The sequence below is a fragment of the Aphelocoma coerulescens genome, chromosome 22 (genome assembly GCF_041296385.1).
Source record: "Aphelocoma coerulescens isolate FSJ_1873_10779 chromosome 22, UR_Acoe_1.0, whole genome shotgun sequence".
NCBI classification, from domain to species: domain Eukaryota; kingdom Metazoa; phylum Chordata; class Aves; order Passeriformes; family Corvidae; genus Aphelocoma; species Aphelocoma coerulescens.
In genome coordinates, this window is record NC_091035.1 from 398,649 (window position 1) to 425,625 (window position 26,977).

The 26,977-nt window shown below is 64.0% G+C and overlaps 6 protein-coding genes across 9 annotated transcripts; 3 read left to right on the forward strand and 3 right to left on the reverse strand.

Annotated features, from left to right (window-relative positions):
* The first annotated feature begins 74 nt into the window (after positions 1-74).
* Positions 75-2,341, forward strand: VAMP8 (vesicle associated membrane protein 8). The gene is made up of 3 exons (XM_069035397.1): positions 75-170; positions 1,449-1,637; positions 2,134-2,341. Exons 1-3 carry the CDS (start codon positions 168-170, stop codon positions 2,275-2,277), a joined length of 336 nt encoding a protein of 111 aa, XP_068891498.1. The 5' UTR covers positions 75-167; the 3' UTR covers positions 2,278-2,341.
* Positions 2,342-3,090: 749 nt separating this feature from the next.
* LOC138121671 (vesicle-associated membrane protein 5-like) lies at positions 3,091-5,679 on the forward strand. Its single transcript, XM_069035418.1, has 3 exons — positions 3,091-3,177; positions 3,933-4,064; positions 4,571-5,679. The coding sequence occupies exons 1-3, from the start codon at positions 3,175-3,177 to the stop codon at positions 4,832-4,834; spliced, it is 399 nt and encodes a 132-aa protein (XP_068891519.1). The 5' UTR covers positions 3,091-3,174; the 3' UTR covers positions 4,835-5,679.
* A 382-nt stretch (positions 5,680-6,061) lies between these two features.
* On the reverse strand, positions 6,062-7,721 carry C22H2orf68 (chromosome 22 C2orf68 homolog). The gene is made up of 4 exons (XM_069035404.1): positions 7,503-7,721; positions 7,250-7,368; positions 6,751-6,890; positions 6,062-6,289 (listed from the first exon to the last, which is right to left on the reverse strand). The coding sequence occupies exons 1-4, from the start codon at positions 7,610-7,612 to the stop codon at positions 6,167-6,169; spliced, it is 492 nt and encodes a 163-aa protein (XP_068891505.1). The 5' UTR covers positions 7,613-7,721; the 3' UTR covers positions 6,062-6,166.
* A 93-nt stretch (positions 7,722-7,814) lies between these two features.
* Positions 7,815-13,518, forward strand: USP39 (ubiquitin specific peptidase 39). The gene is made up of 12 exons (XM_069035531.1): positions 7,815-8,149; positions 8,698-8,767; positions 8,854-8,948; positions 9,452-9,588; positions 9,824-9,976; positions 10,522-10,747; positions 11,126-11,203; positions 11,278-11,345; positions 11,899-12,230; positions 12,798-12,933; positions 13,015-13,101; positions 13,198-13,518. The coding sequence occupies exons 1-12, from the start codon at positions 7,819-7,821 to the stop codon at positions 13,243-13,245; spliced, it is 1,761 nt and encodes a 586-aa protein (XP_068891632.1). The 5' UTR covers positions 7,815-7,818; the 3' UTR covers positions 13,246-13,518.
* Positions 13,519-13,577: 59 nt separating this feature from the next.
* SFTPB (surfactant protein B) lies at positions 13,578-17,870 on the reverse strand. Of its 2 annotated transcripts, none has more exons than XM_069035532.1 (7): positions 17,082-17,870; positions 16,357-16,514; positions 15,528-15,596; positions 14,774-14,872; positions 14,236-14,595; positions 13,780-13,884; positions 13,578-13,702 (listed from the first exon to the last, which is right to left on the reverse strand). In XM_069035532.1, the coding sequence occupies exons 1-7, from the start codon at positions 17,491-17,493 to the stop codon at positions 13,667-13,669; spliced, it is 1,239 nt and encodes a 412-aa protein (XP_068891633.1). In that variant the 5' UTR covers positions 17,494-17,870; the 3' UTR covers positions 13,578-13,666. The 2 variants fall into 2 exon arrangements, with proteins under 2 accessions (XP_068891633.1, XP_068891634.1); XM_069035533.1 differs by having other exon boundaries at positions 16,357-16,481; positions 17,082-17,866.
* Positions 17,871-18,594: 724 nt separating this feature from the next.
* MXD1 (MAX dimerization protein 1) lies at positions 18,595-26,282 on the reverse strand. 3 transcript variants are annotated; one of them, XM_069035447.1, is made up of 6 exons: positions 26,139-26,282; positions 25,959-26,055; positions 23,280-23,309; positions 22,277-22,391; positions 21,631-21,790; positions 18,595-21,549 (listed from the first exon to the last, which is right to left on the reverse strand). In XM_069035447.1, exons 1-6 carry the CDS (start codon positions 26,209-26,211, stop codon positions 21,365-21,367), a joined length of 660 nt encoding a protein of 219 aa, XP_068891548.1. In that variant the 5' UTR covers positions 26,212-26,282; the 3' UTR covers positions 18,595-21,364. The 3 variants fall into 3 exon arrangements, with proteins under 3 accessions (XP_068891548.1, XP_068891549.1, XP_068891547.1); XM_069035448.1 differs by having other exon boundaries at positions 18,595-21,552; positions 26,139-26,226; XM_069035446.1 differs by having other exon boundaries at positions 18,595-21,790.
* Between the last annotated feature and the right edge of the window lie 695 nt (positions 26,283-26,977).

The window sequence follows — 26,977 nt, forward strand, 5'->3', positions numbered from 1 at the left end:
CCCGCCGCTCGCCCCAGCCCCGGCACCCCCCGGCCCGACCCCGCCGCTCCCCCGGCCCGCCCCCGGCCCGCCCCCGGCCGCCGGTGCCGCCGCTCCCGGAAGCCCCGGGCAGGCGGGGCGGGTCCGGGGCCGCCGCGGGAGCGGAGCCGAGCGGGGTCGGACGGGCCATGGTGGGACCGGGGCACGGGGGGCACCGGGGGGGGGGTACGGGGGGTCCCTGTGGGGGCTCCGGGGTGCGCGGGGGGCTCCGGGGCGGCCCGTGGGGAGCGCGGGGAAGGAGCCGGGGTGTTCTCGGGTGTCCGTGGGGTGCCAAGGGGGTGTCCATAGGGGCCGAGGGGTGCCCGTAGGGGGCTTGGGGGGTCCCTTTGGGGGCTCCAGGGCACGTGGGGGGGTTTGGGGTGCCCGCAGAGCGCTTGAGGAAGTGCCCAGGCACTTATGGGGTGCCCATAAGGTGCTTGTGGGGTTCCTCTGGGGTGCGTATGGGGGGCTGGGTGCCGAGAGGGTGCCTGTGGGATGTGGGGGGTGTCCGGGGGACCCACAGGGTGCCTGGGGAAGCGCCTATGGGGCGCTTGGGGTGGACGTGGGGCACCTGTGGGGTGCTTTTAGGTTCATATGGGGTGCCCATGGTGCACATGAGGTGCCAGGTGGGTTCACAGAAGGTGCTGGGGATGCCTGGGGCATCCATAAGGTGCTTAGGGGGTCTCTTTGGGGTTTCTGGGGTTCATATGGGGGTCTGGGGTACGTATGGGGTGCCAAGGGGTGCACATAGGGTGCTGGGGGGTCTACTCTGTGCCTGCAGGGTGCTTGGGGACATCCATGCCTGGGGGGCAGGTGGAGTGCTCAGAGGGTGCCTATGGGGTGCTGGAGGTGTTGGGGTGTGTGGGGTGCCTGTAGGGGCTCGAGGAGGCACCCAGAATGCCTGTGGGGTGCTCAGCAGATGCTTGGGGTGGGCATGGGGTGCCCGTGGGGGACTCAGAGCGCTTATGGGGTACTTCAGAGTGTATATGGGGTATCTAGGGAGCATATGGGGTGTCTGAGATACATATGGGATGTCATGGGAGTGCCATAGGGTGTGTGGAGAGGTGCTCAGAGTACACATAGGGTGCTTGGCAGGTGCTTGGTGTGGCCCTTGGGGTGCCTTGTGGGTACTGCAGGGGCACTTTTGGGGTACGTGTAGGGTGTGTATGGGGAGCATATGGGGATGCTCCGGGGGTGTATATGGGGTGCCCATGGGATGCTGGGGTGCCCATGCGGGGATTGGCAGGTACCATTGGGGTGCTTGGGGTGTTTGTAGGGTGTCCAGGGTACCTTGAGAGTGCTGGGGGTGCCCCAGGGTATGCATGGGGTGTCTGTAGGGTGGTGTGGGGTGTTCATGAGGTGTTGTGGGAGTGTCCAGGATACATGTGGGGTGCTCGAGGTGCCCCCCTGACCCCTGCCCTGTGTTGCAGGCGAGGGTCCCAGGGGGGGTCCCGGCAGATGTTGCGACAGATGCCGCAGCCGGCGATGGGCGCGTGCAGGCGCTGCAACGGGAGGTGCAGGGGGTCACCACCATCATGACCCAGAACGTGGAGCGGATCCTGGCCCGGGGGGAGAACCTGGAGCAGCTGCACAGCAAGAGCCAGGACCTGGAGGCCACTGTGAGGGGGGCACGGGGGGCGTGAGGAAGGGCGTGGGGTCCCAAGGGTGGGTACAAAGCTCCCTGAGGTGACTCAAGGCCCCTAAGGTGGCACGGTGTCTCTGAGGTGGTGCAGGGCTCCTGAGGTGGCACTGGGTCCCCAGGGTGGGTGCTGGAACCCCAGGGCGAACACAGGATCCCCAAGGGATCCCCAAGGGAGAACAGGGTCCCTAAGGGGACTGCAGGGTGCCCAGCGGGTTCACAAGGGACACTTGGGTGGTAGGGGCTGTCGCTAGGATGTCCACAGGGGTCCCCACGGTTTCAGTTGGTGTCCCCAGAGTGGCAGCAGAGGGTCCCCAGGGTGTCAGGGATGTCCTTGGGGTGTCAGTTGGCATCCCCAGGGTGTCAGGGATGTCCCTGGAATGTCAGTTGGGATCCCCAGGGTGTCAGGGGTGTCCCTGGGGTGGCAGTTGGGGTCCCCGGGTGTCAGGGGTGTCCCCATGTCTCTGTCCCCCCAGTCAGAGCACTTCCGCACAACGTCCCAGAAGATGGCCCGGCGCTACTGGTGGAAGAACGTGAAGCTGCTCGTCATCCTTGGCCTCGTGGGCGTCATTGTCCTCATCCTCATCATCCTCCTGGCCACAGGCACCATCCCCACCTAGAGCCAGTGTCCCCACGGAGACACGGCCACCCCAGGGCCCAAATACAGATGGGGGAAAGAACCAGTGGGACTTGTGTGTGTGTGTGTGTGTGGTGGGGGGACATGGGGAGGGACACAGATGGACGTGGTGAGATGGGCATGGGGGGACACGGGGACGTGGGAGGACACAGGCATGGGGACACCAAGGGCACAGATGTAGGGGCATGGGAATATGCATGGGGACACGGGGGGACAGGCCCCAGGGATGTGGGGATGTGTGGGGACACTCTTGTGGGGTCATGGGGGGGGACACGTGTGGGGACACAGGCACGAGGGGGTGCGTAGGGGGGGTTGGTGCTGTGCCAGGGCACCGGGGGCGGTGCCAGGCACCGAGGGACAAAGGACACTGTGGTGGCACTGCCACCCTGGGAGGCTGGGTGGAAGGGGGGAGAAGGGGGAGGGGAGAGGCGGGGACAGGGACGTGGGGGCTCCTTAGAGACCCGGACATGGGGGTCCTGGTGAGGCCCCATGTCTGCAGGGACCTGGGGACACCGACATGTGCGGAGCTGTGGGGCCCCTTTTCTGGGGGACAGGGCAGCCCCAAGGCACACACGTCTGGGGGTCCTGGGGACATGCGGGCCCGGGGGGCTGTAGGGACGGGGGGCTCTCCGAGGGTCCTGGGGACATGGCGGGCCCGGAGGACCCGGCGGCTGGGGAGGGTTGAGTGGGGGGTCCTGGGGAGCCCCGTCCCGGGGGGTGCGGGCCGCGGTGTCCCGGGACTGCGGCCACTCGGGGGTGGGGGGGGGGGGGGGCGGTCCCGGTCCCTCCCGTCGGGGGCGGCCGCTGGGGCCCGAGACGGGACGGGTACAGGAACGGGCGCACCGGTACCGGACCGACACCGACCCGCGGTACCGGGACCATGGTGAGTCCCGGGCCGCCGCTGCCACCGCTTTCGCTTTCGCTTTCCGAGGGGGCAGAGCCGAGATCGGGACCGGGATCGGAGACACGGGACCCGCCGGGCTCGGGATGCCCCGGTGCCGGTCCCGGTCCGCCCCCCGGGCTCTCCCTGCCGAAGGGAGGGACGCGGCCCCCGGGGCTGGCGGGAGGTGGCCCGCGCGGGACTTTCCGTGTCCCTGTGTCCCTGCGTGTCCCGGCCCCGCGAGTCACTCGTGTCCCTCGTCGTGCCCCGGTGTCCCCTGACGCCGCAGTGCCCGTTTCCCCCCCTGGTCCCCATCCTCAGGTGACCCCGTGCCCACGTCCCCACGGTTTCCTGTCCCCGTGGTCCCTGTGTGCCCCCTCCCGCAGCTCCAGTATCCCTGCGGTGCCCTTGTCCCCACGGTCAGGGTATGTCCCTAGGGTGCTATTTCCCCCGTAGTCCCCGTGTCTCCATCGTCCCCATGATCTTCGTGTCCCCTGGTCCCCACATGGCCCATCCACACAGTCCCCGTGGTTCTTGTGTCCCCATGTTCCCCCAGTCCTCCTTCCTCATGGTGCCCATGTCCCCGGTGTCCCTGCCTGTCCCCGTGGCATCTCCGTGTCCCCATGGTCCCGATATCCCCATGTCTGTCCCTGTGTCCCCCCGGTCCCCCTTCGCTGCAGTTCCCATATCCCCAGTGTTCCCGCAGCATCTCCCCCGTGTCCCCACGGTGTCCCCACATTGTCCCCCCGTGTCCCCAGGCGGGGCTGGCACGGTGCCAGCGCGAGGCCGAGGAGGTGGCGGAGCTGATGCGACAGAACGTGGTGCGGGCGCTGGAGCGGGAGGGGCACCTGGAGCAGCTGCAGAGCCGTGCCCAGGACCTGCGACAAGCGGTGGGACCACGGGGACACAGGGACCGGGGGAGGGAGGGGGCTTTATAGGGACATGTAAATCCGGGGACACACAGAGCCCAGGGGACACTGTAGAGGCATCAAGCCCCAGGGAGGACCGTTATAGGAACATAGGGCCTGGGGGGGACAGTATAGGGACATGCAGCCCTACAAGATACGTACAGAGCCCTGGGGGACAATATGGGGACATAAATCCCAGGGGTGGACTTGCCCTAGGGACATCGAGCCCTGCTGCTTCCTCCTGGGGAACTTAGAGGGCCCCAGGAGGGACAAACTATTGGGACACAGAGCTCTGGGGTGACCTGTAGTCCTGGGGGACATTGTGGGGACACAAAGGGGCTGCGGGACACTGTGGGGACATATAGCCTGGGGAGGAGTGACTCCAGGGCCATAGGAGGGCTGGGGGGTGTGTGTCTGTTCCTGTAGGTCCCCCCAACCCCTGTGTAGCCCTTGGGGGACTGTCCCCTATCCCCCCCATGTCCCCACAGAGTGAAGCCTTCACCCGCACCACACAGACGGTGACGCGGCGCCAGCGCAGGCGCCAGCGGCGGTGGCACCTGGTGGCCCTCGGCCTCGGCCTCCTCCTCCTCTTCATCCTGGGTCTGGCACTGGCGCTGGCCCTGGCACGGTCATCGCCCGGGACTGTCACCAGCACTGTCCCCACCGCACGGGGGGAGACCAAGCACCCCCCCAGCACTGCGGGGACCCTGCTGGGACCCTCTGTTGACAGAACAACGGGGTCCCCACAATAAATAAACACCAGGAGCTGCGTGGGGAGACCCTACAATAACAGCAACGAGCCAGTGGGATGATCTTCAAGGAGACTCAACAACAACAAACCTGGGGAGCTCTGGGGAGACCCTACCATAAATAAACCCTTTAATAAAATCTGCTCTGAAGAGACCCTACAATAAAAAACCAGCAAGACTCACTCAAGGGAAACACTACAACAAGCACCAGGAGTTCCTTGGGGAGGCCCTACAGTCACAAACCAGGAAGATGAACTTCAGGGAGATCCCATAATAAATAAACACCAGGATCTGTTTTGGGCTGACCCTACAATAATTAAGGCTTCAGAATCTGATTTGGAGATACAAATGAGCAGGATGAATTCTTGAGGAGACCCTACAATAAATAAACATCAGGATATATTGGGGAAGACCCCACAACAAGAAGCCTGTGGGATCTACTTCAGGGAGACCCCATGATAAATAAACACCAGGATCTGTTTTGGGGAGACCCTACAATAACAGAACAGTGGTATCAGCTTGGGGGAGATCCTACCATCCCAAACCCACAGGATGCAGGAAGATCTTACAATAACAAATGTGCCAGAGCCTCCAGGGAGATGCTACGATCAATAAACATCAGGACCTACTTCAGAGAGACCCTACAATAACACACCCCCAGGATGATCCCTGGAAAGACCCCACAATAACAAACATGGACCTCCTCCGGGGGAACCCTGTGAGAAATAAACAACTTTTGTTTGGAGAGACCCTGTGAAAACCAACCAGCAGGACCCACTCCAGGGAGACCCCATGACAGACATGCTGGGCCCTCTCTGGGGAGAGCCTACAGTAAATAAACACCAGAATCTGCTGGGGGTAGACCCTACAATAACACAGTCATGGGACCCACCCTGGGCACACCTGGCCTTGGCCAGAGGTGCCACCAACCTGGGCTGGGGGGCAAGAAGGGGCTGTGGCCCCTCCACCACAGTGGGGGACCCAGAGGGGACCCTGGGGACACAATGGCACCCGAGGAGGGGATGGGGACTCCAGGGAGGGGGACTGAGGATCCCCAGGGACATGGTGACACCTGGTAGGGACTGGGGAGACCTGGCACCCAGTGTCACCTGCACGGGGCCACCCTGGCAGGTGGCATTGAAGGGGACAAGTGGGAACATGACACTTGGGGACCAAGCAGCCACATCGCTTCCCCCCCCATGCCTCAGTTTCCCCAAGCAGTGACAGACGCCGGAGCCTCGCAGCACCTTTATTGACACCGGGGGGAAGTGGCACCGGTCCCCGGGGTGGCACCGGTCCCATGGGGGTGGCAGTGTCCGGGGGGATGTGGCAGCGTTACCCGGTGCCCCGGCGCTTGCTGAGCTCGTCCTGCACACGCTGGCACAGGGCCCTGCGCAGGGGGGGCTCCAGCGGGCTCCGGGCGCACACCCGGCGTGTCACCTCCTCGGCGCTGTCCCCCTGCGGCACCCACGTCACCCGCTGGGCACACTGCCCCACAGAACCCACCCACGGCACCCCACGGCCCCCACACAGCCCCTCACGGAGCCCCAGCCCTACGGTACCCACGGGGCCCCACAGCGACATCCCGTCCCATGGCACCCCCACCAACAGCACCCCACGGCACCCCCGTGCCATGGCAGCACCCCCTGCCCCATGGGCTCCCCCCATCCAACGGGAACCCGCCGCTCCCCCACACCCAGGGCAGCGCTCTCTGCCCCACAGAGCCGCCCCGCCGCCCCCCAGCCCCTCAGCAGCGCTCTCTGCCCCACAGAGCCGCCCCGCCGCCCCCCAGCCCCTCAGCAGCGCTCTCTGCCCCACAGAGCCGCCCCGCCGCCCCCCAGCCCCTCAGCAGCGCCCACCCACCGCGCCCCCGGCCTCCCCGCCGCTCCGCCCCATCCCCGGCGGTCCCGGGGCCGCACCTGGTGCACGATGACGGCCGTGACCTGCCCGTCGTCCCCCTCGTACTCGAGGCAGAAGAGCCGCGGCCCACGGGCGGGGTCCGGGGGGGCCCCGCGGGCCTCGGGGGGGGGCCCCGCGCTGGCGTCGCCCCCGGGACCCCCTGCGGCACCTGCACCCTCAGGGGGGGCTGCCGGGGCCCCAGGCCAGCGCCCCTTGGGTGCCCCAGCCCCTCCTGGGGTCCCCCCGGGCCCCCCGTCCTCGGGTGCCCCCTCCCCTCCAGCCCACCAGGGGTGCCCCCCATCCCCGCCCTCGGTCCCCCCCCTTGTCCCTCCTCCCCCGGGAGGTCCCCCCGCCGCCGGGTGCCCACCCGCCCCGTCCCCACCCGTCTCCCGGGGGTCCCCCCACCCCTCGATGCGCCCCCGGTCCTTCAGGAGCCCCCCGCCTCCCCCCTCCGCAACCCCTGCTCGGGGTCGCCCCTGCGCGCCCCCCGGGTGCCGCCGCCCTCCCGGAGCCGCTCACCGCTGCCCCGGTGGGGCCGGTACACCTGCTGGTCGGGCCGCCGGGGCCGCGCCGGGGCCGGGGTCAGCCGCGTCCGCGCTCGGCCCCGCGCCTGCCGCACCGCGCGGTCGTACGCGTCCCTGGGCACCCCAGGGGCCGGGTTACCGGCGGGGCATCGGGGTTACGGGGTGGGGGGGGGTGGGGACGAGGGAGCACCGGGGCTAAATCGGCCCGGGGACGAGGGTCCCCGGCGATGCCGGGCCGGTGCCGGTACCTGGCGAGCTGGTTGCGGCGGATGTGCCGCACGAAGCCATGGCTCATGTCCAGCCGTCCCCCCGGCCGGCAGCGCCAGCCCGGGGCCGCCGTTGTCGCCGCCGCCTCCATCCCGGTACCGGGGGCGGGGGTCGGTACCGGGACGCGGCGCCTTTAAGAGCCCCGCGGGCCCGGCACGCGCACGCCGGCAGGGGGCGCCGCAGCACGCAGGCGCGGCAGCGCCGCTCCCCGCCCGCCGGCTGCGCGTGCGCGCAGCGATACCGGCGGTTTGACACCGCCCCCGGGGCGCGCACGCGCACAGCGTCCGCGCCGCCGCCATGTCGAGCCACGGGAGGCGGGACCGCGACCCCCGGGACGCCCGCGGGGCCTCCGCCGCCTCCGCCGCCCGGGGCTCCTCCCGCAGCCGCCGCGACGCCGATGCCGAGCGGCCGCGGGGCCGGCGGGACGCGGAGCGGGAGCGCGCGCGGCGGGAGTCGGCGGAGGCGCTGCCGGTGGATCTCGCGCGCGTCAAGCGGGAGCCGGGCACCGGCACCGGCACCGGCAGCGGCGTCTGGGGGGGCTCCGGCACCGCCGCCCCCGGCGCGCCTGTGCGCGTGAAGCGGGAGCGGGAGCCGGATGGAGACTCCGACCCTGAGCCCGAGCCCGCCGGTGGGGACCGGGAGGAACGGATGGGACTCACGGGCTGAGGGGACACGGGGGACCGGGGGGATGAGGGGGGACAGGACACCGGGATGGGCTGCGGGCCACTGGGGCGGGTGTGGGAACGCACCGGGTGTGGAGGAGCCGTCAGGTCGGGGGAACCGGGAACCGGGGCTGTGTAGGGACACTGGGGCGGGCGGTCACTGGGGTGTCCCGGAGGACGCGGGGGAAGGCGGTCGGGACTGGGTGTGCTCAGGAACGGAGTGAGACTCCGGGGTGTGTGAGGGGGGACACGCTGGGGGGAGCCGGGAGGGGAGGGATGGGGAATGGGGGTCTGGGGGGATCCTGGGATGGAGGGGTCACACCAGGGTGTACCGGGAGGCACCAGGACTCATCCTGGGTGTCCTGAGCTCAGCTCTGGGCAGGGTTCGGGGACACTGGGGGGAGCTGGGGCTTAGCCCCGGGGAGCTGTAATGGAGGCGGGGCTGGAGGGTGTGTCGTCCTGGTGCTTTTGGGCTCCTTGTGCTCCCTTTGTTAACACTCTCCTGCCCCCCCAGTGCGCTACGGGCGCTTTGACCCCGAGGACCAGCGCAGCCGGCACTGCCCCTACCTGGACACCATCAACAAGTGGGTGACGGGGCTGTTTGGGGTCCCCCTGTCCCTGGTGGTCCCCCCAGCTCCCCCACAGCCCTGTGACACCACCCTTCCCCCAGGAGTGTCCTGGACTTTGACTTTGAGAAGCTCTGCTCCATCTCCCTGTCCCACATCAACGTCTACGCCTGCCTCGTCTGTGGGAAGTACTTCCAGGGTGAGACCCCCACCTCAGGCTGCTGCAGGGCATGGGGAACACATGGGGGCTGCTGAGGGGGGCATGGGGGACACCCCAGTGCTGCTGTGAGGGGACACTTGGAGATAGGAGTGGTGATGAGGGGGACACCCAGGGACTGGAGTGGGGTACAAGGAGTCTGGGATGTTGCTGAGTCCCCCAGGGGCTGTGGGGACACGCAGGGACAGCGGTAACGCTGAGGGACACAGGGAACAGCCAGGGACAGGGATTCTGCCTGGGAAGGTGACAGGGAACAGCCAGGGACAGGGTGCTGTCAAGGGGTACAAAGAGGATGCTTGGAAGGGACACCATGGGGACAGCCAAGGACAGACAGGGTGGCTGCTGGGCGAACTCAGGGACCCTCCAGTGGGCACAGCTCCCCCGTATGTGGGCAGGGGATCCTTTGTGTGCCCTTTCCTGTTCCCACGGCTGTTCTGTGCCTGTCCCTGGTGTCCTGTGTCCCCCTGACGGCGCTGTCCCCGCAGGCCGCGGGCTGAAGTCCCACGCCTACATCCACAGCGTGCAGCTGAGCCACCACGTGTTCCTCAACCTGCACACGCTCAAGTTCTACTGCCTGCCTGACAACTACGAGATCATCGACTCCTCGCTCGAGGACATCACGGTGCGGGGTGGCTCCGGGCGGACCCCGGCTCTGTGGGGCACGTGTGGGGTCCCCAGTTCTGGGGAGTTGGGTTTGGATCCCCCCAGTGCTGAGAGGGGTCTGGTTTGGGGTACCCCCGACTCTGAGGTGTCAGGTTGGGATCCCCCCAGCTCTGAGGGGTTTGGGTTGGGGTCCCCTGGCTCTGAGGGGTTTGGGTTGGGGTCCCCCAGTCTCTGAGGTCTCTCTCCCCCCACAGTATGTGCTCAAGCCCACCTTCACGGCCCAGCACATCGCCCACCTGGACAAACAGGCCAAGCTGTCCCGGGCCTACGATGGTACCACCTATCTGCCTGGCATCGTGGGGCTCAACAACATCAAGGCCAATGACTATGCCAACGCTGTGCTGCAGGTGACACCAGGGTGAAAGACTTCCTTTTGGGGTGAAACACCCCCACACCACACTGTGGGCCTGACAGGGAGGAATCCCATCTTGTCTCCTGTAGCTGTACATCGTAGGGTGTTCAGGCTTCATTCTGGGGTGAAACTCCCAAAATCCTGCTCTGGGGGTCTCAGGGATGAATCTTATCTCTTTTCCCACAGCATATGCACCTGGGGGGTGCTGCCGTCATTTTGGGCTAAAGCTTCTCTGAAATCCTCCTAAAATCCCACTCTGGGGATTCTGAGGGTGCATCCCACCTTCTCTTCTACGGGCATTACACCTGAGGGCTGCAGGTGGCCTTTTAGGGCGAAAGCCCCCCCTAACCCTCCCCGAGCCCCCACAGTGGGGCCGACAGGGATCAGCCCCACCTCTGGGTCCTTTGCACCCCAGACTATTCTGAGATTTCCCGCGGGCTTCGCACCCGTGGCGGTGCAGGGTTTGCATAATTCCCCCAAAACCCTCACAGATCGCCCCTCTGGGCATCCTGGGGCTGAATCCCCCCTGCTCTGCCCCAGGCCCTGTCCAATGTGCCTCCCCTGCGGAATTACTTCCTGGAGGAGGAGAACTACCGGCGCATCCAGCGCCCGCCCGGGGACATCATGTTCCTGCTGGTGCAGCGCTTCGGGGAGCTCATGAGGAAGCTCTGGAATCCCCGGAATTTCAAGGCGCACGTGTCACCCCACGAGATGCTCCAGGCTGTGGTGCTCTGCAGCAAGAAGAACTTCCAGATCACCAAGCAGGGTGGGGTTTGGGGGGACACAGCTGGGGCTGGGGGGCAGAGCTGGGTGTGAGGGCAAGAGCTGGACCTTGGAGGCTCTGGATTTGGGGGCAGAACTGGATTTGGGCGGGGCAGAGTTGGAGCTTGGGACCTTTGGATTTGGGGGGCAGTGCTGGATTTGGGGCTCTGGATGTGGAGGGCAGAGCTGGATCTGGAGGACTCTAAATTCAGGGAGCAGTGCTGGATACGGAGGCTGGGGCTGGGTTTGGGAGGCAGCACTGGGTCTGGGGGCTCTGGATTCGGGGTGCAGGGCTGGGTTTGGGAGGCAGCTCTGGGTCTGGGGGCTCTGGATCTGGGGGGCAGAGCAGGATCCAGGCTCAGCTCCAGCTCTGCCGTTGCAGGGGATGGGGTGGAGTTCCTGTCCTGGTTCCTGAACGCGCTGCACGCGGCACTGGGCGGCACCAAGAGGAAGAAGAAGAGTGAGTGGGGGGAGGTTCTGGGGGGGGCCCTCGGGGGCCGCTGTCCCCCCACTGAGCCCCTGCTGTCCCCACAGCCATTGTCACCGATGTGTTCCAGGGCTCCATGCGCATCTTCACCAAGAAGCTGCCACACCCTGACCTGGTGGGACTGGGGGGTGCAGTGGGGGGGTGTTGGGGTCCAGGGAGGGGTGTCAGAATATGGCAGGGAGTGAGGGATGTTGGGGTGCGGTGTGGGGTGTCGGTGTCCAGCAGGATCCAGTGGGGGGAGTTGGGGTACAATGGGAATGGCAGGGTCTAAAAAAGCGGTGTCATGGTCTGGTGGGGGAGTGCTGGGGTCAGGTGGGGGGAGTTTGGGAGTGGTGGGGGGGTGTTGGGTGTAATGGAGGAGATGGTTTGGTATAATGGAGCACCTGGGCCGGGGGATTGGAAGTGTCCAGTGTCCCATGGGGGGGTGGGGTCAAATGAGGAGTGTGATGGGGTCAGATGAGGGATGGGGGGTGTTGTGGTGTGTGTGGGGGGTGCCTTTGGGTACAACAAAGGGGGGTTAGGGTCCAGTGGGGGGGGCGAGGTCAAATGAGTGGTGGCAGGGTCCAGGGGGGGTGATGGGTTGGGGAGGGGTGTGATGGGTTCTTGGGGGTGATGGCTCCATCGGGGCTGATGTGCCCACCGGGGCTGTCCCGGCGGGTGCCCCGCAGCCGGCGGAGGAGAAGGCGCAGCTGCTGCAGAACAGCGAGTACCAGGAGCGCATGGTGGAGTCCACCTTCCTGTACCTGACCCTGGACCTGCCCACGGCGCCGCTCTACAAGGACGAGAAGGAGCAGCTCATCATCCCCCAGGTGCCCCTGTTCAGCATCCTGGCCAAGTTCAACGGTAGCACTGAGAAGGAGTACAAGACCTACAAGGAGAACTTCCTGAAGCGCTTCCAGCTGACGCGCCTGCCCCCCTACCTCATCTTCTGCATCAAGCGCTTCACCAAGAACAACTTCTTCGTGGAGAAGAACCCCACCATCGTCAACTTCCCCATCACGTGAGCCATGGGCAGAGGGCTTGGGGGGCTGGGAGCTTGTGGAGAGGGTTATAAGCACCTGAGAGGAGATTGGGGGTATCTGGGGGCGTTTGGCAGTGTCTAGGGGTGGTTGTGGGTGTCTAGGGGGGCTTGAAGGCTTCTGGGGGGGATTTGTGGGTACCTGGGAGGATTTGTAGGCATCTAGTGGGGGTTGAAAGCATCTCTGAGGGGTTGAAAGTGTTTAAGGGGGGCTTTTGTGGGTTGTAAGCATGTGGCAGGGGTTTGAAGGCATCTGGTGGGGGTTGGAAACACGTGGCGTGGATTAAAACCACCTAAAGGGAGATTGTAGGTGTCTGGGGGCGTTGTGGATATCTGAGTGGGGTTTGTAGGCATCTAGGAAGGGCTGAAGGCATCTGGGACAGTTTTGTGGGTATATGGGGAGTTGTAGGTATCTAAGGCGGTGTTGTGGGCATCTGGGGGGGATTGGAACAGTCCGGGAGGGACTTGGAAGTGCCTTGGAGGTGTCTGTGGGTGCTGTGGGGGTCCCCCGCGGCCGGTGCCCCCCCTGAGGCTGCAAGGGGTCCCCAGGAACGTGGACCTGCGGGAGTACCTGTCGGAGGAGGTGCAGGCCGCGCACGCCCACACCACCTACGACCTCATCGCCAACATCGTGCACGACGGGAAGCCCTCGGAGGGCTCCTACCGCATCCACGTCCTGCATCACGTGAGTGTCCCCTCCTCGGGGGGCCTGGGGGGACCACAGGGACCCCCCCGAGTCACCCCATCCCCTCCCGGGTCCTGGCAGGGCACAGGGAAGTGGTACGAGCTGCAGGACCTGCAGGTGACCGATATCCTGCCCCAGATGATCACCCTGTCCGAGGCCTACATCCAGGTGAGGAGGGACAGGGGGCTGTGGTACCCCCAGAATGTCCCCTGACGCCCCCTGAATGTCTCCTGTGCCCCCCAACCCCCTCCTGCTCTCCTGCAGATCTGGAAGCGACGCGAGGAGGATGAGACAAACCAACAAGGCGCCTGAGACCACCGAGGGCCCCCAGAGACCCCCTTGGGGACATCCCCAGCCCCCTAGGGGTACCCTGAGACCTCCTTTGGGAGCACCTCGAGCTCCCCCGGGATACCCAGAGACTCCCAGGGACACCCACAGCCCACCTGGGGACACCTCCATCCTCCCTGGCCCCCAGGGGAACACCCAGACAGCCCCGGGAGCACCCCTGACCCGCCTGGGGACACCCTCAGTCCCCCCGCAGGTGTGTGTGTCCCAGTAAATGCCACCCATTATTTTTGTAACTTATTTTCACCTTTTCTCTGCTTGGGGTTTGTGGTTTCTGCTGCTTCCTGTGAGCCCCCAGCCCCCATCACGCCCCGAAACACCCCAAAACACTGAGGCAGAGCTGCATCCAAGGTTTATTGGGCAGTGCTGGGGGGGTCCTGGTGCCCCCCTACAGCCAGACGTGCTCCTGGCAGTGCTGCAGGGCCTGCGAGGGGCACAGGGGTCAGTTGGGGGTGCAGGGGGTGGCAGCCCCCTGTCTCTGTCCCCCCTGTCCCTGCTCACCTGGCAGCGCCGGGCGGCCTCTGGGCCGGAGCACCAGAAGATGGGGCCCAGGGCACAGGGGCCCAGGGGGAGGGACGGCGCGGGGGCACCGACGCCCTTGGGGTCCTGGGGGGGGGACACAGGGTCAGGGATCCCCCAAGGGTGGGGGCACCCCCAAAGCCCCCTCCGCAGGGCTGTGCCTTGTGGACTCTGGCACTGTCCTCTTGAGGGAGGGTGGCACTTACTGGGGACCTCGCTGTGTCCCCAGGGGTGGTGGGACTGTGACACCCCCAGGCTGTGTCCCCTTGGGGCTGCACCCACCATTTGTGTCCCTGGCACGGCTTCTGGGGACCGCGACACTCCCGGATGTGTCCCCTCGGTGCTGTGTAACCCTGGGGTCCCCTGTCACCTCCTGGGGACTGTCCCCCCCCAGCCATCCTCTTTGTGTCCCCCTCGTGTTCCCCCGTCCCCCCTCACCTCCTCCCTGACACACTCCGCCAGCCGCACCACGACGGCCTCCAGCACCCAGGGGGGTGGCAGCGTCCCCGTGTCCGCGTTGTCCCGGTTGTCCCCGTTGCGACAGGCGAGGAACAGGCGGCAGAGCAGGCGGGGGCCCAGGCGGCCCAGCAGCCCCTCGAGCAGCAGGGCCGCGTAGCGCTCGGCCAGGCACTGGCACGCTCCGGCCACGGGCAGCGGCAGCGCCCGGCACAGCCCGGCCACCGCCGCGGCCACCGAGCCCACGGGGACAGCGGCTTCCGCCCGCTCCACGAGCTTGCGGCACATCCAGCACAGCGGCACCGGCAGCGCCTCCGGGGACAGCCCGGCCCCGCCGGAGCCCTGCGGGAGGGGACACCGCAGCCGGGGCTGGGGACACCGCAGCCGGGGCTGGGGACACCGCATCCGGGGCTGGGACACCGCAGCCGGGGCTGGGGCTGCGGCGTGGCTGTGCCCCCCCTCACCGCGGTGGCCATCGCCTGCGGGGCCACCGCCACCCTCCCCCCGCTGGTCCCGGTACCTGCAGGTGGGTGTCGGGCACCTCAAGGACGGGCACGGCCGGGGTGGCCCCGGGCTCTCCATGGCACAGCTTCACCGTGGCACAGACCTGCTGGGGCTTCTGCGGGGCAGCACAGGGTCACCCGGGCACCCTGGAGTGTCCCTGCGTGCCATGGTGTCCCCAAGCCCCCAGCAGCTCGCATGTCCCTGGGGGCCACAGTGCCCCCAGACCCCCTTGCCACTCATGAGGTAGAAGACCCGTAGAGGAGGCGATGGACAAGCGCCTGAACCAGGCACGGGATGACCACGAAAGGCAGATGCAGGCACAGAATCCTCACCACCTGATCTAGCACCACCTGCACCAGGACACCCACAGTGGCACCCACAGTGACACCCACAGTGACGGCCTCACCACCACCACCGCACCCCAGCCACATCTGTCACCGCTGCACCGCTGGTGCCCATGGGTGGCACCTGTGGCACGGCGCCTGTGACCATGGCGCACACGATGGCACCCATCCTGTCACCTTGCCACCGTGGCACCTGCTGACATCGGCCACCACTTCTCCCCCCAGCCCAGCACCCACAGTGGCACACATCACCATGGTGCCATCTGTAACCACGGCACCCTCAGTGGCTGCCACCACCTCATCAGCCACAGTGGCACCTCCCTGTGTGGCATTTGCTGGCACCAACCATGACGCCCAGTGGCACCTGTGCCCATGGCCCCCATGGTGACACCCAGAGTGGCCCCCGTCCCCCATCCCCACAGGCACCTCCTCGGTCGATTGGTTGGAGACGTGGAGGAGGAAGCCCACGAGCTGCTGGCACACGGCACAGATGTCCTGCAGGAGAGGACAGCGGGGACATGTGAGACATGGGGACACGGGGACATGGGGATGTGGGACATGGGGACACAGGGATGTGGGACACGGGGATGTGGGATATGGGAACAGAGGGATGTGAGACATGGGGACACGGGGATGTGGGACACGGGGATGTGGGATATGGGAACAGAGGGATGTGGGATATGGGGACACGGGGATGTGAGGGATGTGGGACATGGGAATGTGGGATATGGGAACAGAGGGATGTGGGATAGGGGGACACAGGGATGTGGGACACGGGGACGTGGGGATGTGGGACATGGGGACATGGGGATGTGAGACATGGGGACACGGGGACACAGGGATGTGGGACATGGGGATATGGGACATGGGGACATGGGGATGTGGGACACGGGGACATGGGAATGTGGGATATGGGAACAGAGGGATGTGGGATATAGGGACACGGGGATGTGGGACACGGGGACATGGGACATGGGGCCGGAGGGATGTGGGATATAGGGGAACGACAACAGAGGAAGACAGGGACATGGGGAGCATGAGGACATGGGGATGTCGTGGCACAGGGACGTTGGGAGGTGGGACACTGGCACACAGGGGAACGGGGACATGGGGGATGCATGCGGACGTGGCGGGGGACCATGGTGGGAGCATTGGGACCCCTGTGGAGTTTTGGGGACATACAGGGGTTACAGGGACAGAGGGAAGGGTGGAGGGACATCAGAGGGGTGCGGGGGGATGTGGGAGGGTCTCTCACCACGTCGGGAGGTCCCTGGGTGAGGTGGGGGCAGCGCCCCAGGGCCCCACAGCGCAGCGCCGTCACCCAGTTCTGGCACCAGGCAGAGGGGGGCACCCCACAGCCCCCCCCCGGCGCCCCCAAACCTGTGGCCACTGTCAGCACCTGGCCAGGGGGACCTGGCAATCCGCCCCCCCCCAATACACCCCCCTCAAGCCACCCCACCCCAACACCAGACCTCTTGGGGGGACCCGGGTGTGGGAGACCCCCTCAACACATCCTCCCTCTCCAACACCCCATCCTGGGGGACCCCTGGCACTGTGACCCCCACCTCAAAACACCCACCACCCCCAAAACTCCACTCCTGCCATCATGGGGGGACCTGGGTGGAAGGGACCCCCCCCATTGCACCCCTGATACCACATCCCTCCCCCACCCATCCCTCATGGGGGACCCCCCCCAGTGACAACCCCCCAATACCCCATCCTAGCCCGAGACCCCAGGAGGGGTCCCAAGGGCCCAGACCCTCACCCAAGGGCCCCCTTCCCCTCCTGCCCAGGGGCATCCAGGCATCCGTGTCCCCGTCACTTCACCACAGGGTCCTTAGGGGGTCCCCAGCTCTGGGGGTGCCCAGCCCTGGGAGTGCCCAGCCCTGCCCTGGGGGTGCCCAGCTCTGGGGGTGCCCAGCCCTGCAGGCACACTCAGCTCTAGGGGTGCCCCCGGCTGTGGGGATGCAGGGGCCCTACCTGGGGTGGTCCCGAGCAGGGCGAGGAGCAGCAGCAGTGCCAGGGCCATGGCAGGGGACAGGGCCGAGGACGGGAACAGTGGCTGGGCCATGGCGGTGCTGGCAGGGCCGAGCCCGTGGCCTCTTATAGCCCCGCAGGTGGGATGTGGCCGCTGGCACTGTGCCAGCGCACGGGGACACTGCGGGGCCTGCCACCCCCGCCCTGCCACTCTGCTGCTGGCCCCATGCCCCGGTGTCCCCACAGCCATGTCCTCATTGGGGTCCCCATTCAAGGGCCCCATGTCCCCAGCAGGGATCCCTTTTAATGTCTCCATGTCCCCACTGAGTCCCCATTGCTGTCCCCATGTTCCCTGTTGGGGTCCCATGTCCCTACTGGGGTTCACATTGGGGTCCCCATGTCCCCACACCCCCATGTCCCCCTGCACTTCTCCATGTCCCCAATCCCCTCACATCCTCTCAGGCCCCCCATGTCCCCCCCACCCTATCACCGCCTCTCTCCCCTCTGCTGTGTCCCCACACCCCCATGTTCCCATGTCCCCTTTGTGGCACCACGGTCCCACACCCCAATATTCCCCCCGTGTTCCTCCAAATCACCCTCCAATCCCCGCCAGCGTTCCCCTGGTCCTTCATGTCCCCCCGTGTTCCCCCACCCTGCCATGTCCCTCCAAAATCCCCAATGTCCCCCATGTCCCTCCGGGTTCCCCGATGTTCTCATGTCCCCACTCCCGTATCAGTACGTCCCCCTCCGTCCCCTCCCGCTCCTGTCCCACGCCCCCACACCCCATGTCCCCCACAGTCCCCGAATCTCCCCATGTTCTGCCCATCCCCCAGCCTCGTGCCCCGCCACCCCCTGGCTGTGGCCCCCTCTCCCCCTCGCCCCCCCGCTCCTCTTCCCGGCACGTCCCTCCCCGGTCACCACCCTGTCCCCACTCGCCACTCGAGAGCCCTCAGCACGGGTGCGGCCGGAGGGCGGGACCCCAAGGGGGGCACCTGCCCCGGGTGAGGCACCGGGATGGGGCCCAGGGTGGCACAGCCCCCCCGTGCCCCTCTGTCACCTCATGTACCACCCCCCGTGCCCTGTCCCCCTGTCCCCCTGTCCCTCCTGCGTCCTTCTGCCCCCCCCGCGCCACCGTGTGCCCCAAATCCCTGTGCCACGCCCCGTGCCGCGGCTCCCAGCGCCAGCCCGCACCTCCCGGCTCTCCTGTGCCCCCCCTCCGGCAGCTCTGGGGCAGGGGCTGGTGCCGCTTTGCTCCGGCTGATCCAGGGGTGACCCCCAGCACAGCCCAGGGACCGGACAAGGGACAAAGCCCCGGCCCCGGGAGCGGCCGAGCCGGGAGCAGCACCGGGATAAAGCCGGGAGCGCCTGGGATGAGGAGCGACTGAGGAAGCTGGCAGGGCTCAGCCTGGAGAGAGGAGGCTCAGGGGCGACCTCACTCCCCACAACCCCCCAGAGGAGGGTGGATCCCCATCCTCACCCTCCCCGGGCCCTTCCCGCAGCAATTCCAGCTCACGTGTCTCTTTCGTAACGAAATAATTTATTTCCTAACAATCAAACAAGACAGAAATATCCATGGACACAGCAAAGATCTCCTAAAACACGGAATTCCTAAAAAAAAAGCACCATTCTATTGGCTTGACATGGGATTCGGCCCAACAGTGGGATATTTACAGCAGGAACGGCTGGAAATGGGATCCGTGTCCACTCCCGACTGCCCAACGGAGCCGAGGCTGGGGTGGATCCACTTCTTGGGAAGCAAAAAGAACAGAAAAAATGATGGAAAAGCACAAATAAGAGGTGTCCCAAAGAATAATAAAGGAAAGGTTGAGTGGAGACGGGATGGCTCCACTGGAAAAATTAATAAGGATGAAACAAACATTTTGGTGCTTCCCGGGACTGGCGGTTCGGGATCTGCCTTCCATAAGGAAAAAGAAAGGAAAAACAACCCAAAAATGGGTGGTTTTGATTCCCACCCATCCGTGCCCTGATCCGACTCCCCCCACTCCCTGGATTTTTGTCACAACCTATAAAAAAGTCCTTCCTGCAGCTTATTTCATAGGAATGCTGGTGGATCAGTGAATTCCAGGAAAAGGCTGGCACCACCAATGGGGACCCGGAGATTCCGGGTTAGTGCAGCGTTTTGGGGGTTCCCAGAGCACAGCCCGACAGTGCAAAGGGCCAGGAAGGGTCAGTCTGGGAGAGGAAGGAAAAAAGGGGAAAAAAAAGGCGCTGGGAACTCAAAAAGGCACAAACCTGCCAAAACCCCTCATTTGTGCTGAGGCCAAACCTTCAGAATGTCCAAAACCAACCAAAAATCAGTATTTTGTACCTCTGGAAGGGTCTTCCCAAAGCGGGGAATCACCTGCCCTGAGGGTTCCACTGGGATTCCCCAGGTGAAGGATGGAGCTTGGCAAAAGCCACCTGAGCCACTGGCCCCCAAGGGCTGATAGGAATTCCTCTTTTTCTTGGTGTTTTCCATCTTTTTGCCTTTTTTTCCCTCTTTTTGAAGGCGCAGGGAGTTGAGCTCAGCTGCCCATGGTCTGCGGCAATGCCGGAGGGTGAGAAATTCCAGCAGCTTTAAAGGAAAATTCCTTGTGGTTTGGTTTTTTTTTTCTCTTAGGAGTCAGCACGTAGAAAAAGAGCCAGAACCTGGGGAATTTGGGCAACTTGTGGGGGCCTGAGGGCAGCTTCCCACTTCCCCAAGTGAGCCAGGAATGGGATTGGGGTGTTGAAAAGGAAAGGAAAACAGGAAAAGGAGAAAGGGGGAAAGGGGAACAGAAAAGGAGAAAAGAAGGAAAGAAAAAGCAGGAAAGGAGGAGAAGGAGAAAAGGAGAAATGAAAAAGAAAAGGAAGAAAGGAAATAGGAAGGAAAGGGAAAGAAGAAAAAAGAGGAAAGAAAAGAACAGAGAAAAAGGAAAGGAAAAAGGAAAGGAAAGGAAAAAGGAAAGGAAAGGAAAAAGGAAAGGAAAAAGGAAAGGAAAGGAAAGGAAAGGAAAGGAAAGGAAAGGAAAGGAAAGGAAAGGAAAGGAAAGGAAAGGAAAGGAAAGGAAAGGAAAGGAAAGGAAAGGACAAAGGAAAGCACTGGAGTCTCCCACTGCTCATCCCCTTGCACTCCATGGAGCATCTCGATGCCTTTCAGCACCTGTGTTTCCTGAAAGGGACTGGCAGAGCCGCCTTTGTATCCTAAACCCTTGGAGAGCTCCTTGCCGACTCCTCACCAGGGCCTGGCCAGCTCCACGGGGCTGGAAAAGCCCTTGGACCAGCTCGAGGGGAAAAGGAAGGGGTTGGAAGCAGAGCTCTCTACATGTCAACATTCCCAGAGCATCTCTACAAGCAAGAAGTGGTGGGAATGCTCCCTCCAGTGCATTGGGAAACGAACACACACCACGGACAGCTCACGTGTGCTCCGGCTCGGAACCCCCCTGCCCTCCGGGGCTTCTCTCCCTGTGGTGGCTTCTGGAATCCTCCACGAGCCTGGAAAAATCCCAGATCCGGGGAGTCCCGTGGGGTTATTGCTGAGCAGAGGCATCATCTTTGTGCTGAAGGGGTGGAGAGAGTCCATGGGCTCCCTCCGAGGTAGAAAAAATTGTCCCCGAGACTAGAAGCGTGGAAAGGGAATTCCAGGAGTCTGGAATGCCGTGCCACGGGAGGTGGGATGTCCCATCTGGGTTTAGGGAGGGCAGAAACTTCCCAGCCCGGAGGCGGCCAGCCCGAGGGTGAGGATGGCTCTGCGCCCCCGGAGCGCTGCTCCCCACGCCAGGAATGCTCCGGGACGACTGGGATGGGGTGTCCCTGAATATTTAGAGTCGGGGGGAAGGGACCCCCGACTGAGGCTGATCCCTGTGCCCGAAACGCTCTTTGTTCCCAACCTGGCTCCGCTCTGTCCCGGTGGAAACTCCACAAAGGGCCGGTTCTCTTTTCGGATCTGCTCCCAAAACCTCAGCTTTTTGGGTCCCGAGGATCGGGAACGCGATGTCGCCACCCAAATGTAGAGAAGATCGGGAATACTGGGCAGTGACAGCCTGGGAAAGAACCCAGGGAAGGCTCTTGAGGTCGCTGTTATTGCCAAGATATTCCCGGGCGTTTCCGCGTGTGGCTGGAATGTAGGGCCTGGCAGAGGAGATTCGGCCGGGATGAGCGGCCGGCGGTGCAAACGGAGCCCCGGGAGCAGCTGGATCGGCGGGACGCTCAGGTTTTTCCGTGCAGGGAATGCTGGGGGGGTCGGTGTGCTGGCTAACGGGATCCCAAGGGAACGGCGGCGCTGGAACGGCGATGGGAAGCACTTCCTAGATCCCGACAGGAAGCTTCCGGCTGCTCGCCAGCTTCGCCCTGGTCCCGCCAGAGCTGGAATATCCCTCGTCGCTGCCGAGGCTCTGGAGGCTCCCGCGCTCGTCCGAGTCGCTGGGGCTGCTGCTGCTCCAGTCCAGGTCGGCCGGGAGGTCGTCCGTGCTCTCCACATCCACATCCATCTCTTCTGCCAGAGGAATGGGAATGGTTGGAGTTCCAGCTCGGCCAGACCCCTCGCCGGCCGTCCCCCAGCACGGGCTCTCACCTCGATCCGAGTCGGAGCGCTCGGAGGAGAGGCTGGAGCCGATGCTGTCTATCCTGACCCGCTCGATTCCCAGCTTTTCCAGCTGCCGCTGGAGGTGCCGCTGCTCCCGCTGCAGCTGCTCGATCTGGTGCAGGGCCCGGCGCTCCTGGTCCTCCAGCTTCTGCGGAAGGGGACACGGCACCCTGAGCTCCGGGACGCCCTCGGAACCACGGCACCCTGAGCTCCGGGACGCCCTCGGAACCACGGCACCCTGAGCTCCAGGATGCCCTCGGAACCACTCGGCATTCCCGGCCCAAACCAGCCCAGCGCAGCCACCACCAGCTCCCGAGGCACTCCCATCCTCAACACGCCTGGGATGTGGAGCCGTGTGGATCCCAACTCCCGCAGTTATCCCAGCCCAGTGCTGGTGCTCTCCCAGTTATCCCAGCCTGATGTCAGTACTCTTCCAGCTATCCCAGCCCAATTCAGCACTCCCCCACTTACCCCAGCCCAATCCCAGTCCTCCCCCCATTATCCAAGCAGAATCCCAGTGCTCCCTCCATTATCCCATCATGATGCCAGTGGTCTCCCAGTTATCCCAGCCCAACCCAGCACTTGCCCCGTACTGGGATGCTGCTCTTGGCACTGATCCCGTTTTCCAGCTCACCTGGATGTGGAGCCTGGCCCTGGTGAGGAGGCTGAGTGTCGTGTGCCGTCCGGCTGCCGCTCCCAGTGGCACCAGCCCCTTCAGCCTCTCCAGGCACAGCCGGAGCTGGGCACGCCTGGAACGGGAGCACACAGCCAGATCAGTTTCCCCAACGGCATTCCCACCCCCCTCGTGTGGAAAACTGGGGTGGTGGGAGCTAAACCCGACCAGGAGCCTTCCAGAAACTGTGAGCTTCCAGAAACTGTGAGAAAACTGCAGCCAGGCAAAAGGATGTCTTGGAAAAACCTCATGGATAAACCCTGCTGCCATCCTGGGCTGTTGGGATGATCCCAGGCAAGGAGATGCCAATAACCTTGGAATTCTGGGCGAGAATATTCACTTTTGGTCATTCCCTTCCCAAAAAGGTTCCACCTCAGGAATGCTGTTTGGTTCCTGCTGACAGCTGAAGCTGCCCAGGCTAACACCCAGCTGCAAATCCCTTGGGAGTGCTTCCTTTCCCTATTTTTAGTAGGAACAGGGTGGTTTTGGATACAAAACAAAACCAGGTCCCTGCAGGAGCACTGACTGTGCTCCAGGAATCCTCCCTCTTCCTGTAACATCTGGATTTTCCCCACATTAACAGGTAGGATGTTAATGCTGGAGGGAAACTCCAGCTCCTGGAGGAAATCCCTTTATCTGCTGAAAGCAGGGATGCTCCCAGCACATCCCAGTTTCCCTGTGTCCATTACTCCAATCCCAACATGTAGGTCAGATCCTCGGGAATGGGCTGTAACATCCATCTCTGAACCGCCCGATCCCGGGCAGCTCCAAACGGATTTTGCAATGACCTGCTGGTCTTGTTTGGGATACACTGGGAGTGAACAAGATTTCCTCACCCAAAGGACCTCGGGATGACAACACAAGCAAAAAAGTGGGATTTACTCAGGACAAATCTCAGCTGGAATACCTCTGGAAAAGCAATAATTCCCCCCAGCCCAGCTCCTGAGAACCCTCTGGCACTCACCTGTTCTTTTCCATCTCATTGTGTGTCGACCTGGAAAAGAAGGAAGAAGTTAATTCCTCTGCCTGATTAGGGATTAACAGTTGGGATTAACATGTGGGAATTAGCAAAGGCTCCCTGGAAAAGATGCAAACCCGAGGGGCTTCCAGAGCTCCATACCCAGGGATGGTGAATGGTGGGATGCAGCTGCAGAAATTGCCAGATAAATGGCAATAAAAGGGTCAGGAAAACCATAACATGGGATTTTTATCCAGAGACTCAAATTTAGAGTTGGGATTGGGATTAACAGCGGTATCAGTGCTGAAAGTTGCTCCATCTGGCACTGGGCAGCATCTGAGTGGTCATGTCTGACTCCAGGATCTGGCTCAGGACTGAAACTTCGAATGTCCACGATGCTGGGAAAAGGTGGAAAACACAAGCTATGACTGATTTTCCTTCCACTGAAATCCAGGAAAGAAGGCACAGGAGGCTACACTGCTCGTGCTCCAGGAATGGTGCTTAGGGAAGAGCAGCCTCCCTGCCTACCGACCTCCTAAAACCTACAGAGGCCTCAAGCAGCTCCACTCTAATTTGGGAAAAGCGTTGTTACGTGCCTGAAAACATAAATGTGGGAATAACCCACAGGCTGTTTTGGAGGAAGGTGTCTACTGGGATGGCCCCACGAGATCTGGGAGTGCTGGAAAAACAAGGGATGTCACCAAAGGGAAAATAAGGAATGGACCAAAGGAAAAATGAGGGATGTCACCACCACAGTAGTGGGAGATGCTCTCTGAGGTCTCCTTTGCTTTTCCAGCAGCCCTTCCTGATGGATCACCCTGCTTCAGTGGCTCTGTTGGCTTTCTGGTAATATCGGGGTCACACCTCCCACATCCCCAAAAATGTTTTTCCCACTCCAACGGCTGGGATTATCCTGGCACAATGGAAGGGCTCAGCTCTCCGGCTCCTGTGCCGTTGCTCCATTAAATGTTTTCCTGGATAAATCCATACATTTCACACCCAGCCCTTTACCAAGGGGTTGCCATGGGCTGCAGCCTTAGGAGTTTTTTCCTTGGTCCTAAATTATCCAAACACTTCCCGAGCACTGGTACGGGCAGGGGTGAAGCTCCCATCACCTCCACAATCACAAATTACAAATCCATCCTCTTTTCCACCTGGATCCTTCCTGGAATGGTTGTTTTCTCTTTTGGTTTGCATTCACCATCATCAGTATTTAGAAAAATATGAATTAATTGATGGATTTTAATTTTGGATAAAATAAACAGGGAGAGAGGGGATGGCAGCTTCACCCCGGGGCAGGTGGAGCTCCCACATCCTCTCCAGAGCGATCTCATGCCCACAGAGTCACTGATTATGATTCCCACCAGTTTAAACCTCAGCTGCTCACCAGCTTTCCCTTCGGAATATATTTTTTATTCCTGAAAACCGTAATAGACTGGCCTGAAGCAAACAAAATATTCTGAGAAGGAAACCTGGAGTGTGTCCAGGCAGGACAAACCCCTGGATTCACCTGGAGCCTGTTTGATTCAAGCCCAGCGGCCTCAGCTGCCCCCCGAGGGGCTCCTGACACCCCAAAACCCCTGCGTGGGCGGACACGGAGCCAGCCCGGCCCTGGGAGACACCGGGAATCCCAGCACGGACAAATCCAGGTGGATTTTTTCCGGCAGCTGCCAAAGGTCAGCTGCCGTGGCGTCGCGCAGACGGGATCGCTCCCAACCAGGAAAGAAGTGACAGATGTGGTGCCATCAGGGCCTGGCTCCTCCCTGGCACGATCTGGCACCGGTGACGTGTTGGGATGGACCTGCTGCCCCTCACAGCTTCCCCTCGGCTGGGGGCACGTCCTGGAGCCAGCCCTTCCCAAAATCAGCTGAGGGTTCCCCCACCCCGAGGATCCAAGTGATTTTTAGGTTATTAAAGCAATGGAATAAAGCCTCCACGATGGTGGGATTTGCTCCTGAAATTCAATGTGGGTGCTTGGAGTCAACTTCCAACTCAGAAAAAAGGTGGTTTAGAATTTAAAATCAGCGAGGAATAAGAAGGAGGAACAACCAGGGGGGAATAAGAGGGAGGAACAACCAAGGAGGGATAAGGGGAGGCTCAGGGTGGGTTTCAGGGTGGATAATTAAGGAGGTGACAGGAGGGTCCCCTCCCTGGGGCCCTGTGACAGCAGGACCTCTCTGGGCCGGTCACCCAGGGACAGAAAGGTCCCACCCACGGTGTCAGACACCCGGTGACAGGAGGACTTTGGTGACAGCAGAGCCCCACCCAGTCCTGTCACACACCCAGGGACAACTGAGCCCGGTCACCTGATGACAGGAGGGTCCCCCACTGCTGTCACCACCCAGTGACAGGAGGACCTCCCTGTACCCCAAACACCGGGAGACAGGAGGCTGCCCCCGGCTCTGTGACACCCCCAGGGGCGGCGGGGGGCCGCTACCAGAGCCCGGGGCCCGGGGGAATGACCCCGGCCCGGCCAGAGGCCCAGCTCCAGGGGCCTCGGCGGGCGCGGACACTCGGACACGGAGCCCCCTCGGGCCCGTCACACACGCCCAGGGACAGCGGCGGCTGACCGGGCCCGGCCGCACGGTGCGGGCGCTCCCCGGCCGGGCCAGGCGGGACCCGCAGCCCTACAGCGGCCGGGCCCTTTCGGCCCGGTTCCCCCGCCCCGCCCGGTGCTGCCGTCACCTGCCGCCGCCGCCGCTCCTCCGGGCCTTGGCGCGGCGCCGCGGGGCCTCCCCGTCCTTCCCGCCGGGCCGCAGCGAGGCGTAACCGTGCTCGGCTTCTGCGGAGACACAACGGCGGGCGCGGGTCACCGCGGGGCCCGGCCGGGGGCACCGGGGCCACCGAGGGGGGCGCGGGGGGTACCTCGCTCCCGCCGCTCCAGGAACTCGGCGGCCTCCAGCAGCATCTGGATGCCGAGGCGAGGGGGGGCGGCCATGGCGGGGCCGGGACGGGCCGCAACCGGCGCCGGGGGGGTCGCGGCGGCCTCTGCCCGCCCCGAGCGGCCGCTCCGCCAGACCCCGTGCGCGCCACGCCCCCGCCGCCGCTCATTGGCGGATGCTGAGAGAGGCCCCGCCCAGCGCCGCCGCTGATTGGAGGATGAGGGGCGGCCCCGCCCAGCGTCCCCACGAGCGGCCGAGAAGGGGCGTGGCCGCGCCTGAGGACACGCCCCCCGCCCGCTGCCATTGGACGAGAGCGCCACGCCCTCCTGCCATTGGTCCGACCCCCCGCGGCGCCCCGCCCACACAACCGGCCCCGCCCCGCTGGCCGCACGCGCTGCCCTGACTCACTTCCTGCCGCCGAGCCAATGGCGAGGCCGGACGGGGGAGGGGGCGGAGCCTCGGCTACGTGGGGCAACGTGAGCCCGGCGGGGACCCCCCGGACAGGGACCCCGGGATGGGGAGAGACCCCCCGGGAACGGGGACGGACCCCCCCGGGATGGGAACAGGGACCCCCCGGGATGGGGACGGACCCCCCGGGATGGGGACAGACCCCCCGGACAGGGACCCCGGGATGGGGAGAGACCCCCCGGGAACGGGGACGGACCCCCCCGGGATGGGAACAGGGACCCCTCGGGATGGGGAGAGACCCCCGGGATGGGGAGAGACACCCGGGATGGGGAGAGACCCCCCCGGACAGACCCCCCGGGATGGGGCGAGGGACCCCGGGATGGGGACAGACCCCCCGGGAATGGGGACAGACCC

Bases quoted from the DNA above. Each gene is read 5' to 3' on its own strand.
- SFTPB (XM_069035532.1), bottom strand. From the start codon at position 17,493: ATGGGGGTGTGGGGACATGGGGACCCCAATGTGAACCCCAGTAGGGAC. The intron at 14,873-15,527 runs GTGCCTGTGGGG...GCTGCCCCGCAG, and splicing joins CCAACCAATCGACCGAGGAG to AAGCCCCAGCAGGTCTGTGC. The intron at 13,703-13,779 runs GTGAGCAGGGAC...TGCCCCTCGCAG, and splicing joins AGGCCGCCCGGCGCTGCCAG to GCCCTGCAGCACTGCCAGGA.
- VAMP8 (XM_069035397.1), top strand. The intron at 1,638-2,133 runs GTGAGGGGGGCA...CTGTCCCCCCAG, and splicing joins GCCAGGACCTGGAGGCCACT to TCAGAGCACTTCCGCACAAC.
- USP39 (XM_069035531.1), top strand. From the start codon at position 7,819: ATGTCGAGCCACGGGAGGCGGGACCGCGACCCCCGGGACGCCCGCGGG. The intron at 8,150-8,697 runs GTGGGGACCGGG...CTGCCCCCCCAG, and splicing joins CCCTGAGCCCGAGCCCGCCG to TGCGCTACGGGCGCTTTGAC. The intron at 9,977-10,521 runs GTGACACCAGGG...GCTCTGCCCCAG, and splicing joins ATGCCAACGCTGTGCTGCAG to GCCCTGTCCAATGTGCCTCC.
- LOC138121671 (XM_069035418.1), top strand. The intron at 4,065-4,570 runs GTGGGACCACGG...ATGTCCCCACAG, and splicing joins CCCAGGACCTGCGACAAGCG to AGTGAAGCCTTCACCCGCAC.
- C22H2orf68 (XM_069035404.1), bottom strand. From the start codon at position 7,612: ATGGAGGCGGCGGCGACAACGGCGGCCCCGGGCTGGCGCTGCCGGCCG. The intron at 6,891-7,249 runs GTGAGCGGCTCC...CAGGTGCCGCAG, and splicing joins CCGGCCCCACCGGGGCAGCG to GGGGTCCCGGGGGCGACGCC. The intron at 6,290-6,750 runs GTGCGGCCCCGG...TGGGTGCCGCAG, and splicing joins CGGCCGTCATCGTGCACCAG to GGGGACAGCGCCGAGGAGGT.
- MXD1 (XM_069035446.1), bottom strand. From the start codon at position 26,211: ATGGCCGCCCCCCCTCGCCTCGGCATCCAGATGCTGCTGGAGGCCGCC. The intron at 23,310-25,958 runs GTGACGGCAGCA...CTTCTTTTCCAG, and splicing joins AGGAGCGGCGGCGGCGGCAG to GTCGACACACAATGAGATGG. The intron at 21,791-22,276 runs GTGAGCTGGAAA...CCCCTTCCGCAG, and splicing joins GGGCCAGGCTCCACATCCAG to AAGCTGGAGGACCAGGAGCG.